The following is a 13950-nucleotide window of genomic DNA, read 5'->3' as shown; positions in this document are numbered from 1 at the left end:
TGTAATTCTAGCACTCAGGAGGTGGAGGCAGGAGGGTCAGAAGTTCAAGGTCATCCCTGGCTGTACACATAGCAAATCTAAGGCCACCTGAGATATAGAAGACCGTGTCTCACAAAAACAGTGACAACAAATAACAAAGAGCAACAAAAACCAACTATGTCCCTTGTAGGACCTGAAGCCACCAACAGCTAGAAGCCTTAGTAAAATGACATTGACTCCTATTCATTACCCCGCTGTCACACCCTGGTCCCATCCACACTGCCATGTGACCTCTGTTGGAACGTTCTCACATACTCCCACTAGAGGCAGTAGGACTTGGCACACCTTACTCAAGTTCCTACCCCTCCTGGCCAAACCCATCACAGAAACACTGGCGTGTGGGTAAATCGAGCACCCAGGAGGCATCATGAAATGGGCACCACGGCGTGTCAACAGTGCCTACAAAAAAAAAAAAAAAAAAAACAGTGCCTGCTATGGATGTCTCTCACTAACCATCCTCACAATGGTCCTGGAAGGTGAATCCTCACTACACAGCTCCACAGAGGTGGAAATGGAGAATCAGAGATGGTGTCATCCAAGACATCACAGCCTCTGAGGAGCCAAAGTGTTGCTTTCTCCTCAAGAGGGCACTGGCACAGCTGAGGCGAGCCTAGAGGGAAAAACAAACATCAAAACAGAATGACTAGCTAGGGGAAACAAATACAAAGGTGGACTTTAGAAAGGCCACCAACCATTAAGGAAACCCTGATTCCTTCCACCAGGGTTCTGTGGTCAGACCTGGACAGTTGAGCACTGCCATCTAGTGGTCCTGGGCCTCAATTCCCTTCCTTCAGGCAGAACCATGGGATGGGGGTCGGCCAGCCTTGATCTCACCCCAGTGCTGTACTTGGGCACTGAGCAGGGGTAGGTGTGCAAGCAGAGCCAGCAGTTGACACTCAAACTGCACAGCCACTTGTATTAGAGGCTGACCTCTGTGGTTCACCAGGGAGTGAGTTGAGGCCAAAAGTGAGATTGTCCTGGATGGCGGGGGTGGGGGTGGGGTGGGGGAGGTGGGGGCTTGGGAGTGGGGGGCATTGTTTGAATACAGGGACCATCTTATCCCCACTTTGGCTTGAAACAGGGCTCAGCTGGACTGCAGGCTCTGTGGTGAGGTAGCCAAGCATCTATCTCTATGGTTGGCAGCCCCCCTGCCGTGGAGTCTAAAAGTCGCCTGGAGTTTGGCCTCAGGCTTTTGACATTGGAGACTTCTGCTTGGGAGAGTTGAAAAGGAGTAAGCCACCGGCTGAGGCAGGAGCCAGGCTGGGATGATGGGAGTCCCAGTGGCAACTGGGAGAGCAGAGGGTCTGCCTATTTTCCTACCCAGTGCCTGTGAATGTGCTGAGAAGTGGGCTGGGAAATTGGCTAGAGAGCTGTCCAACAACAGGCTTAGTTAAATGAATGCATAGAGTGGAAAACGATGCAGCTGTTAAAATGATGACGGAGGTAAATGTTTATTGATTTAGAAAGATGTTCACAACATATTGTGGAAAGGAAAGCAAATTACAAAATAGTTGGCGCGGCACAGGCTTGTTTTGGAAAAAATGTATTTATACGTGCAGGAAAATCTGGCTGTGTTTATCTCCATGTGGCAAAATTATGGCTAATTAAATATTTTATTGCTTATATGTATTTTCTGATTTCTCTGCAGTGAATGAAAAAAAAAAAAAAAAAAAACAAAAAGAAAGAAAGAAAGAAAGAAAATACTAATAATGAAAGTTTGTACATCAACTGCAACCAAAAATGTCTTTCTTGTGTTTCTATGCACAAAGTCCCCCTGAGAGAGTGCAGCAAGGATCTGAAAGCGCGGTGGGGCTAGAAAGAAACTTGAACCTGCAGCAGAGGTCCAGAGCAGACACTGGGGACTCCTTGGCTAGGACTGAAATAAATTCCTATACATGGGAGGAAGTCTCCATCTGTGCTGACGAACTCTCCTGCCCTTGTCATATCTTTTTCCCTCCAGAACCACTTTTTTTTTTTTTGAGACAGGGTTTCTCTGTGTAGCCTTGGCCATCTTGAGTGTGATTTGTAGTTCAGGCTGGCCTCGAACTCACAGAGATCTGCCTGCCTCTGCCTCCCGAGTGCTGGGATTAAAGGTGTGCGCCACCACACCCGGCTCCAGAATCAGTTTTATACCTAAAATGGTAGGCCTACATTGTGAGCTGGTCTCTAGTAAGAGCTTCCTTTAAAGTGCCCTGTTCTTTAATTTCCCAACTTATATGAGTATCAAAAGTCACTGAGAGGCCGGGTGTGGTGGCGCACGCCTTTACTCCCAGCACTCGGGAGACAGAGGCAGATGGATCTCTGTGAGTTCGAGGCCAGCCTGGTCTACAAAGCAAGTCCAGGACATCCAAGGCTACACAGAGAAACCCTGTCTTAAAAAAAAAAAAAAGTAACTGAGAGCAGGAAGTAGTCACACAAGCCTTTAATCCCAAAGGGGCAGTTGGGTTTCTGTGAACTCCACACCAGTTTGATCTATATAGTGAGTTCCAGGGCACATGATGAGATCCTGTCACTGGGAATCTCTCTTGAGACCTTCCTCACTATGTCTGTTCAGGATTGGGGAAGGTGTGGCTGGAGCCTGAGGGGCTCCTCCCTTCCCCATGCCAAGACTCATTAGGGGACACTGAGCTGGCTGCCCATTGCACGCTCAAATGAATACCATGTCCCTGGTATGGAGTATGGGAAGTTTATTGACAGGGACTTGGGTCTTAACTGGCTTGAGTGCTGTGAGGGAGGAAAAAGCCAGGCCTTTGTCTGTAAGCTGGAGACCTGACAGTGCTGAGCTGGCCACCCCCACCCCCCAGGACCTTGTGCCCACTGAATGACTCACCTTGGCATAGACACAATGGTCAGGGGTGGGCACACAGCCTGCCTCCCGCTGTACTCCCGGCCCTCTTCTCTGCTTTCCGAGAAGTCCGTTGAACCGGGAGCTTGTACTGCACCCGGGCCTGACATCCTGGCATCTTGGGATAAAAGCAGCCCATGGGGCTGTCCTTGCCCTATGGCTCCCTCACTGGCGGCGGAGAACAAGGCTCTATTCAGCAAGTGCCCTGGAGAAGAAATCAGAAGCTTAAGCATGGGCAGAGGAAGGCAGGGGTGCGGGGAGCAGAGAGCTGTCTGTTTTCCAGAAGCCCAGGGCAATGGGTGGCTAAGGCGCCTGGGAGGGACCTGAGTGAAGGAGATGGATGGGCCTGAAGTCTCAAGTGACAACAGTCCCCTCCCCACCACGGATGAGGGTGGACTCTACTTTCCCAGACCTCCATATCCTCCCTCCCCCCGCCCCACAAGAGGCCTGATGTGTGGGAACTTGAAGGAGATAAATCTCCTGGGAGAACGAGGGGTGCCCAGGGGAGACAGGGTGCTATAGGAATAAAGAGTCCAGCACGCACAGCCAACTCGTTCACATCAAGGGCCAGGCTCTGGGAGGGGCAGAGGGAAGCTGGACCAGAGAGAAACAGCACAGCAGGCTAGACAAGAGGCCACAGAGGGGCTGAGAAGGGAGGCCTGCTGTCTTACCCTATGAGGGTCTACATGCATTCTTTCTATCATGACCCCTAGACACATGGATAGAGCCCCCCACAGTTGACCCTGGAGTCACAGGGAGCACCCCAACCCCATCCAACCATCCTGTCCTGAACTCCAGGGATAAGAAGACAAAGATGGAGGGGTTCCGAGGAGAGGGGTCTGGGCATCTATCTGTTGGGAGTGGGAGTCAGCGAGAAACTGTAATATAGGCTGATCCCCAATGTGAGTCGTGGGTTCTTCAAGTTCCTAGCGTCCCACAGGACGACGGAGAAGAACAGAGTGAGGGCGGCTCTGGTTTACAGGCTCTCAGAGCTGGAGGCAGCTCACCCAGCCCAGCTCCTGCGCTCTCTCTCTCTCTCTCTCTCTCTCTCTCTCTCTCTCTCTCTCTCTGTGTGTGTGTGTGTGTGTGTGCGCGCGTGCATGTGCCACATGTGCACACATGTGTTCTCTACACAGATGCTCGTGTGTGTGTGTGCCCACATGTGTGAAGGCCAGAGGTCAACTTCAGGTACTGTTGCTCCTCAGGCCCAGTTGCCTAGGACCTGGAACTCACCGACTCGACCCAGGAATGGCTTTCATTCCCCAGCCATGGACTTACTATTCTGAATTGTGAAACCTTTTGTATTTATTCTGTGGCGACAATTTGAGTCTTCATGCTTGGCAGGCAAGCAATTTATGAACTAAGCTCTTTCCTCAGCCGTTCTAGTCCTGTTTTGACCCATCTTACCAGAAAGAGGGTTTTCTTGATCACTTGGGAAGGCAGGCTGGTGTGCCCAAGGAAGCTTTGACTCTGGGTACAATGACCTGGGTGTGATGAGAGGAGCTCTCCCCATAGCTGGGCTGGGGCCCAGCTCCACCCCCTCAGGCTATTCAATGGGGTGCTGCCAGGAAGTCAGGGCAGAGTCAGTCCAGCCCACTCCTCCATAAAAGCCCTGACGCCCCAGGAGCCAGCAGAGATAGGGCAGGATGGAGCGGAGACGCATCACCTCTGCACGCCGCTCCTACGCCTCCTCCGAGACGCTGGTCAGGGGCTTGGGTCCCAGCCGCCACCTGGGTACCATCCCACGCTTCTCACTGTCTCGAATGCCTCCTCCACTCCCTGCCAGGGTAGATTTCTCTCTGGCCGGGGCACTCAATGCTGGCTTCAAGGAGACTCGGGCCAGTGAGCGCGCCGAGATGATGGAGCTCAATGACCGCTTCGCTAGCTACATCGAGAAGGTCCGCTTCCTGGAACAGCAAAACAAAGCGCTGGCAGCTGAGCTGAACCAGCTTCGAGCCAAGGAGCCCACCAAGCTGGCTGACGTCTACCAGGCAGAGCTGCGGGAGCTGCGGCTGCGGCTGGACCAGCTTACTGCTAACAGTGCCCGGCTGGAGGTGGAGAGGGACAATCTAGCACAGGACCTCGGCACCCTGAGGCAGAAGTGAGAAGGGGGCCAGGGAAAATGGCTAGTGAGCAGTGAGACTGAACCCAGAAGGGTGCCTGTGAGGAAGAGTACTTCCACGCCTGGGAGAGGGAGAACTGTCTTCACACCCTAATATGATGGGACTAGCCAGGGAGAGACCAAAACTTCAGGGATCAGATTCCCAGAGGTCTGCTGGCAGGGAGCTGGTCACTTTGGCCACCTCCACACTGGGGAGGGCTATGTGGGTTACAGGGCACCAGCCAGCAGGTGCTTTGCTGTTCCGTTCGCTCGGCCCTGTGAACGGCCAGAGAGCTTTGCATCTCCGAGGAGATTCTGGTCTCCAAAGCATAGGAAATCCAAGAAAGAGCTGGCGGGCCTGGGTGCAGGGCCCAGGGGACTGTCTGTCCCCTGCTTTTGACCCTACCCAGGTCATTTTGGTTGGCACAGCTTCGAAGTAGAGGTTGTAATACAATGTGTCCTAAAAGAGAGTGCCCAGGGGAGTGGTGGACATTCTTGTGTCCCGCTGCTGCAGGAGGTGCGCTGGTGTCTGTGACAGTGAGCACAGGGTGGTGGATGCACCTGTGCGAGCAAGAGCAGGTGCACCAAGCCTGATAAGGTGCCTCAGTAATGAGGAAGCCCTTATCTGCTCACTCTCTTAGCCAAGGCCTCTCTCTGTCTAGAAACCCTCTGTCACTTACATCTCCTGCCACTCTAAGGGTCCTGCGGCAGCGTTTCACGACAGTCCCCCAACCAGAGAGGTTGGGACAGGGATCCAGGAGTCCTCAGGAAAGCCTAAAGTCCATATACTGTGTCCCCTTTGCTAGGCTCCAAGATGAAACCAACCTGAGGCTGGAGGCAGAGAACAACCTGGCTGCCTATAGACAGGTCAGAGAGATAGGAGGGATGGGCGTGGGGGACAGATGAGGAGCAGGTGGGAGGCAGGTGGGGGCAGGTGGGAGGCAGGTGGGAGGCAGGTGGGGGCAGGTGGGAGGCAGGTGGGAGGCAGGTTGGGGCAGGTGGGGGGGCAGGTGAGGAACAGGTGGGGGCAGTGAGGTGGATGGCAGCCCACCCTAACATAGCCGCTAAAATTAGCCCCCTACAGCAATTGCCTGCTTCCCAGATCCCCACAAGGAGGGGGAAGACCAAACTGGAGGTTGTGGTGGGGAGGACTCTGGGGTCAAAGAGCCCTCTCCTTATTCCAGGAGGCAGATGAAGCTACCATGGCCCGTGTGGATCTGGAGAGGAAGGTGGAGTCGCTGGAGGAGGAGATCCGGTTCCTGAGGAAGGTCCATGAGGAGGTGAGGTCGGGTAGAAGGAAGGAGGCCAACAAGAAACTGCAAGTGAGAGACAGAGACTTAGAGACAGACGGAGGGATACTCAGAGCAGATGACAGAGAAACCAATTGTCAGGAATAAAAAAATGAGAAAGAGTAAAGACAGAAAGACTAGAGGGAGTTGTTTCCAGTATGTACTATCCCTGGAAAATGCACACAGACCTTCCCCCGCCACCATGTTCACAGAAGCGCCGAGCAGGTCTTTGGTTTCTCCTTCATGGCAGCTCTGTGAGCCCTTCTCACCACCCCCTTTCACAGCAGGAAGGACACTAAAACCCCAAGAAAGTTAAAACCCCAAAGGTACACAGCCTCTCTGGTCTCACCCTCTCTCCCACCCATCTCCATTAAGATGTGAGACGTTCATGAAAACCCCACTGAGGACATGTCAGAGTGGTACCCATCTCAGCCTTGGGAGGTAGAGGCAGGAGGCGCAAAGTGTTCAAGGCCAATTTCAGCTACACAGAAAACTTGGGACCAGTCTGGTCTACAGGAGACCCTGTTTGAAACACACACATACACACACACACACAGACACACACACATACACACAGACACACATACATACACACACATACACACATACACACACATACACACACACATACACACACATACACACACATACACACACACATACACACACATACACATACACACACACACACACCTCTTTTCTCTGACTTCAGAGCCTGTTTGCAAGACATATTCATGCCTGGTTCCTAACTACTGAGTCTTGGGAGGAAGATATCCTTAAACTCTCATTCCACGCCCTTTAGGGATTTTAATTATACTTTTTTTTTGGAGACAGCGTTTCTCTGTGTAGCCTTGACCATCCTGGACTCGCTTTGTAGACCAGGCTGGCTTCGAACTCACAGCGATCTGCCTGCCTCTGCCTCTCAAGTGCTGGGATTAAAGGCGTGTGCCACTACTGCCTGGAATTAATTATACTCTTTGACAGGGTCTCACTGTATAGCTTTGGCTGGCATGGAACTTGCTATATAGACCAGGCTGGCCTCAAAACCATAGAAGTCGGCCTGCTCCAGCCTCCCACATGCTGGGATTAAAGGTGTGTGCCGAGCTAGGCTAGTCCACGTTCTTTCTTCAGTCAGGGCTGCCCCATTTGACCGAGCCAATACCATATCTAGCCGACAGAAGTGCGATGCTGGAGAGCCCCAGCTGTAGCCTGAGACTTGAGCCTCAATAACCCTTCTTTTACCCTATTAGGAAGTTCGAGAACTCCGGGAGCAGCTAGCCCAACAGCAGGTCCATGTGGAGATGGATGTGGCCAAGCCAGATCTCACAGCTGCCCTGAGGGAGATTCGCACTCAGTACGAGGCAGTGGCCACCAGTAACATGCAAGAGGCAGAAGAGTGGTATCGGTCCAAGGTACATGCTGGGCAGCCTACCTCCTCCAGGTAGCCCACACCAGCGAATAAGGGGAGGAAGCTTGAAAAATAACCTAAATGACCAGTCTTGCCCAGAGAGATGGATGACTTGCCCAGAACCACTCAGGCATCACTACTTTCCAAACCACTCATTGTTACTGCTACTATTACTTTTATTTTTTTGCTGCTATTACTTTTTTTTTTTCCTAAGATTTATTTATTTGGAGGTTGGAGAGATGGCTTCGCAGTTAAGGGCACTGGCTGCTCTTCTAGAGGACCTGGGTTCAATTCCCAGCACCCACCTGTCTGTAACTCCAAGATCTTACACCCTCACACAGATACATGCAGGCAAAGCATCAATGCACATTTTAAATAAATTATTTATTTGTTATTATGTATACAGTGCTGTGTCTGCATGTATACCCGCTGGCCAGAAGAGGGCATCATCACATTACAGATGGTTGTGAACCACCATGTAGTCGCTGGGAATTGAACTCAGAACCTTTGGAAGAGCAGGCAACGCTCTTAACCACTGAGCCATCTCTCCAGCCCGCTGCTATCACTTTTAATCAACAAGGTTACAAGTTTAATTAGCTTGCCCAACGCCACACAGCTCCTAAGGGATCATGGAATACATTTTCAATCCTAACCCATCTCATTAGAGAGCCTGCCTTTCTTATGCCCCTGCCAGTCTATGCCCTGTGTTACCGTCTGCTGTGTGCCAGGTACACACAGTATCCTCGAAGATACAGAGGAACGTTTGGTCGAGGCAATGTCAGAGTTTATGAAGACAGTAGGAAACAGGAAAGATGGGGGGTTGCATCAGGCAGCCGGAGGAAACTCAAAAAAAGGGAAGGAAAGGGCGTCTCTGGTCGAGAACAGGCTCTATGAGTGAGGAGGCCTGAGGCAGAAAAGCCCAAAGAGATGAGAGATGGTGCTGACCCAGGGCACCAAGCCCAGCGTGAGCTAACGAAGCCAGTGACAGTCCAGGCAGGAATAAGGCCTGTTCGTGGGTTCTTGGGTTCCAGTGGCTACTCCTGGGAGAGCCCTGAGGCCGACCCCACTTGGCTGATTTTCCAGAGGTCAGGCTCAGGCAGCTGCCTGGTGTCGCTGGGAGGCTCCAGTCCCCTCCTCTCAACATCAGGCCCTCTCTCGGTTTAGTTTGCGGACCTTACAGACGCTGCTTCCCGCAATGCAGAGCTGCTCCGCCAGGCCAAGCACGAGGCTAACGACTATCGCCGCCAACTGCAGGCTTTGACCTGCGACCTGGAGTCCTTGCGCGGCACGGTGAGCTAGCTTGGGGCAGCCAGAGAGGTTGCTGCCATGGGACCGGGGTGGAAGGCAGGAGGAGGTGGAGGCGGGGCGGGGCGGGGCGGGGTGGGATGGGCGAAGGGATCTGAAAAGTTGGAGGCGAGGTAGGGGGATCGAGTCGGGACCTCGAAGCCTCTAGGAATCTCCGTTCCAAGCGATCAGTCGGCTCCATCCCGCAGAACGAGTCCCTGGAGAGGCAAATGCGGGAACAGGACGAGCGCCACGCGCGGGAGTCGGCGAGTTACCAGGAGGCCCTCGCTCGGCTGGAGGAGGAGAGCCAAAGCCTCAAGGAGGAGATGGCCCGCCACCTGCAGGAGTACCAGGATCTACTCAACGTTAAGCTAGCCCTGGACATCGAGATCGCCACCTACAGGAAATTGCTGGAGGGCGAGGAAAACCGGTGAGCTTCCTCAGCCCTTGAGGGACTGGCCTGCTGCCTCCCCCTAGAGACCTCATGTTCCTTTCAGTACTCAGGAGTGAGTTAGCCTCGCATCCCTTCCCACCCGCAATGTTCGGCCTGCACACCATAGGTATTCAAGAAACGTCCGAAGAATAAATAGATGGATCCAACCTGAGTTACTCCCCAAACTAAGTGGCTCGCCCCCAAGCCTGGCCAACAGAAGTGGCATTTCACATGTTCTGCCTCCTTGGAGCTATTGTGACCATTCCCCCCTCCCCCCTTTATTCCTCCTGTCTCTAAAACTCTTCATTCTCCTTCCTGGAGGCATTCTGTGGGAGCCGATAACACACAAGCTCCCTGCCCCTGGAGAGTATTGATTGCTGGGTTGAAAGTTAGGTAGTGTGGGCTGGAGAGATCACTCAGTAGTTAGGGGTTTGGTTACCAAATCCATATATGACTTGTAATGTTCCAGGGGATCCAACACCCTCATCTACACACACACACACACACACACACACACACACACACACACACACACACATCCCAGTCGTGCTTGTGCATAGCTTTAAATCCTAGCATTTGCACATGTGAGGAAAAGGCAGGCAGATCTCTATGCGTTTGAGGCTAGCCTAGTCTATATGTTGAGTTCTAGGCCAGCCAAGACTGCATAGAGAGGCCTTATCTGAAAGAGTTGGGGGGGAGAGGGAGAGGAGAGGAGAGGAGGAGGAGGAGGAGGAGGAGGAGGAGGAGGAGGAGGAGGAGGAGAGAGAGAGAGAGAGAGAGAGAGAGAGAGAGAGAGAGAGAGAGAGAGAGAGGAGAGTGTGTCAGGCTGGCCTGGCACAAGGCGTTGGGATCTTCACGCTGGCCCTGGTGGTGCTCTAGGGTGGCCTCATCATCCCTACCCATCTTATGTCTTTCAGCATCACCATTCCTGTACAGACTTTCTCCAACCTACAGATCCGAGGTCAGTAGAGGGCATTGTGGGAAAAGATACTGAGTTCCCACCTCCTCCCCCAGGCCTGTGGATGGCTCTTGGGGACTGGGGGCAAAGGGATCCAAGTTCTCCTTGGAGCCTTCATGACCCTCCACTGAGATCCTAGACAGAACACAACGTCCCCAGCTTGTAGCTGTCCCTGTCTCGTGCTGTGTCCCCACCCCAAGTTGTACCCCTGTAGAACCTGCTGGGGTCTCAACTGGCGCTAGGTAGGCAAGCCATGAACAAGTTCTGTCCTTCTGAGTCTTTTATGTTGGTTCTTTGTTTTTGTTTTTGTTTTTTTAACTGCTTGTCACTACAGGGGGCAAAATCACCAAAGAAGGGGAAGGCCACAAAGTCACAAGACATCTCAAAAGGCTCACAATACAAGTTATACCAATTCAGGCTCACCAGATTGTAAATGGAGGCCCGCCACCTCTCGGTTAGATAGATGCCTTCAGTTGTGCACTTTCCCCAGCTTGACAGGGACTGAGCCTCAGCAACCCCATTTCCCCGGTCCTCTTGCCCTCTTTCCTCCCAGGCCTCCTCTAAAGGACTAGGACCATGTTCTTTTTCCAGAAGCTTCAGTGCCCAGCCCAGGTCCTGGCTGTGTGTAATTAGGTTATACTAACAGGGCTAGCCTATGTTAATGGTTAGGTTATACCAACAAGGATAGCCTATGTTAAAGGTTAGGTTACACTAACAGGGCTAGCCTATGCTAATGGTTAGGTTATACTAACAGCTAGCCTATGTTAAAAGTTAGGTTATACTAACAGAGCTAGCCTATGTTAATGGTTAGGTTATACCAACAGGGCTAACCTATGTTAAAGGTTAGGTTATACTAACAGGGATAGCCTATGTTAATGGTTAGGTTATACTAACAGGGCTAGCCTATGTTAATGGTTAGGTTATACCAACAGGGCTAGCCTATGTTAAAGTTTAGGTTATACTAACAGGGATAGCCTATGTTAATGGCACATCCCTGAAGCCTCTGTGCAAATGCCAGCCTCTGCCTCACCTCTTTCAGTCACTAGGCGGTCCCCTTGGGTCCTGCAGTGCCTGTGGGCTGGCTCTGTGTTTGATTCATATGTTCCCAAAGCTCTGTTGCTTCCCTCAGTCCTGCTTCAGCCCAAAGGACGGGTTCCCTCTGGACTGCTGTTCTTGCAGAGAATAAAGCTTTATGGTCCCTGCTGTTCATTTTACATGTTAGTGAGTTTGCCACATTACATTATTCTCTCTAAGGGGGGGGGGAGTGAGCCAAATTACTATTTACTGGTATGTGGTCCTTGGATGATTCTTAGATCCAGGGGGAAATTTCTACTTAGGAATATTGGCCATGCATATTTCAAGGCATCACTCAGCCTTAGAAAGTTAATCATTGCTGACCCGGGAGAGGTAATAGTGCTAAATGCTAACAGTCAAGGGACACTAGAGTTCAGACAAGGGACAGAGAAAAGTAGGAACGGGGAAGGGTCCCACATGTGTTAATCACTAACCTGTGTCACATGTTCTCACATGTTAGTTGCCACCTCACCGTGTCGTAGGTAAGTAGGTATTGTGATCCCATTTTGTAAGAGGAGAAACTGAGGCATCTTCCTTGGTGAGACCCTTTGTTGTTAGGAAGCCAGGTGCCAGAACAAAAGGCCAAGTGGGCTATGAGACAGCAGCAGGATGTGCCCTGCTCTGGGCGGTCTCCAGTGACTTAGGAGAGCCAAGGCTTTCCCTGCCTAGCTAGCTAGCCCTGTACTCATGACTCCGAGAACAAGATGGGGGAGTTGGGTACAAGGCAGGATGTCTGGGATCCCAAGAGCCCACGGAGGCCTCCTCTCCTCGCACCCGCAGAAACCAGCCTGGACACCAAGTCCGTGTCAGAGGGCCACCTCAAGAGGAACATCGTGGTAAAGACGGTGGAGATGCGGGATGGTGAGGTGAGGAAAGGTTCTGGTTGCCCCGCCCCCAGGAGATCTGGGGCTAGACTGGAGAAAGCCTGGGACATGCTCACTGAAGGTCCTTATTAACTAGCTACCTGGGCTCTCAACGGAGCTCTGGGAGAAGGGACCGACCTTGAATGTATTTCTCCTTTCTCAGCCCTTTCCCAGGCGGTGTACTAAGGGCAACCTGAGTACCAAGGCCACCTGATGGTCCAGCTCTGACTGGGACAGCTAGGGAAAGAAAAGGCTTTCAATTTGTACTCAAGGGTTCTTTCCAGAGAGCAATTGGAAGAGAAAGTAGATATAGCATGGCTTTCTCCACATGTTGGGGTGGCGGCAGCAACAACAGCTGGCTACTCATGCCATAGTGTCAGGCATGGCGTTAAATGCTTTACACGTGATGTCTCACACCCCAGTGTGGCCACATAATGATGTAATGACAGTGACCAGTCAAGGAAGACAACCCCTAACTGTGCACTGTGCACCTTCCCTGTCCCCTGCAGGTCATTAAGGAGTCCAAGCAGGAGCACAAGGATGTGATGTGAGGTGTGGCCACCTGGTGGCCCCCGGCCATACAGTGTGAGGGCCCGAAGCGCCTCCTCAGATAGTCCTGTTCCCCCACGCCCAATTCCCATCTCTATTGCCACTCTTCCTTTCTTGTGCTTCTGTGACAGTCTGCTGCCCCGAGCCTCCATTAGTACTCAGCTTGACAGATGTCACATACCGCCCTCCCCACCCCCCCCACATCTCCAACTAACAGGATACTCACCCCAAAGGGACAGTCAGGAGGGAAGGGCCCAGCAGCTGGGTTAGAATTGGAAGGGAAGAAGAAAGATGGGCAGGTCAGGGAGACTTAACAAATTTTTTCCTTCATCCTTGTTGTTATGGAAACTGTTGCCAGAGCTGGAGGTCTCTGGGAACTTGGACTTTGAGTTTCCACAGGCTGCCGGAGGAAGACACAAAGGCAGATAGAAAGGGAAAGTCCCCAAGGCAAAGTAGCTCTAGCCAGACTTATACATCCAGAATAACCCTGACTCATCTAGGAGTGGGCAGGGCTGACCTGCTACCTGGGATAGCCACTAAGGCAGTCCTGAAGGGCCATCCGGTGTGTCTCAGCCCTGCAGGTCGACAGCCTGTGAGCACGTGGAAACTTGGTCCTCAACACTTGGGGGGGAAAATCTATCGCATAAGTGGAGAGGGAAGTGGTACTGAGAGGGAATTAGAGGTGGGCCACCTGGCCTCTAAGTGCGGATGTAGAGAGGCCAAGCCCAAGAAGGCTCCCCTACTCAGGCTGCAGGGGTGCCGGGAGTGGAGCCAGTGGAGTTGGACGTTGTAGGCAAGCGGTGACACTTGGCTCTAAACCCTCAGAATCAGGGAGATGACTCGTTGGCTTGAAGGTGCCGAAACAGAAAAGAGGGACATCTGTGTCTCAGTTATGTAGGTCTATCCCTGGCCGTAGGATCCCCCACCCGCTCAGTCCCGTCCTCCCATCACTGCTGCCTCTCAACCCTGGCGAAACCACAACCATCCGTCCAAGGCTCTCCAGCCCCCAAGGACTAGCTCTTCTTCTCCAAGCCAAGAGCCTGAGCCCTTTCTTATGCATAGGCATAATACTACCTATTAGTTTTGGCATCATCCCATTTGACAATT

General features: G+C 52.3%; 1 protein-coding gene across 2 annotated transcripts; it reads left to right on the top strand.

Annotated features, from left to right (window-relative positions):
* Positions 1 to 4501: 4501 nt before the first annotated feature.
* Positions 4502 to 12942, top strand: Gfap (glial fibrillary acidic protein). 2 transcript variants are annotated; one of them, XM_051158796.1, is made up of 10 exons: positions 4502 to 4985; positions 5792 to 5852; positions 6170 to 6265; positions 7525 to 7686; positions 8847 to 8972; positions 9176 to 9396; positions 10317 to 10360; positions 10692 to 10811; positions 12212 to 12297; positions 12804 to 12936. In XM_051158796.1, exons 1-10 carry the CDS (start codon positions 4531 to 4533, stop codon positions 12843 to 12845), a joined length of 1413 nt encoding a protein of 470 aa, XP_051014753.1. In that variant the 5' UTR covers positions 4502 to 4530; the 3' UTR covers positions 12846 to 12936. The 2 variants fall into 2 exon arrangements, with proteins under 2 accessions (XP_051014753.1, XP_051014751.1); XM_051158794.1 differs by lacking the exon at positions 10692 to 10811 and having other exon boundaries at positions 4503 to 4985; positions 12804 to 12942.
* The last annotated feature ends 1008 nt before the right edge of the window (positions 12943 to 13950 follow it).

Source organism: Acomys russatus, chromosome 16 (genome assembly GCF_903995435.1).
Source record: "Acomys russatus chromosome 16, mAcoRus1.1, whole genome shotgun sequence".
Classification (NCBI taxonomy): Eukaryota; Metazoa; Chordata; class Mammalia; order Rodentia; family Muridae; genus Acomys; species Acomys russatus.
This window is presented reverse-complemented; position numbering and strand designations above follow the sequence as displayed.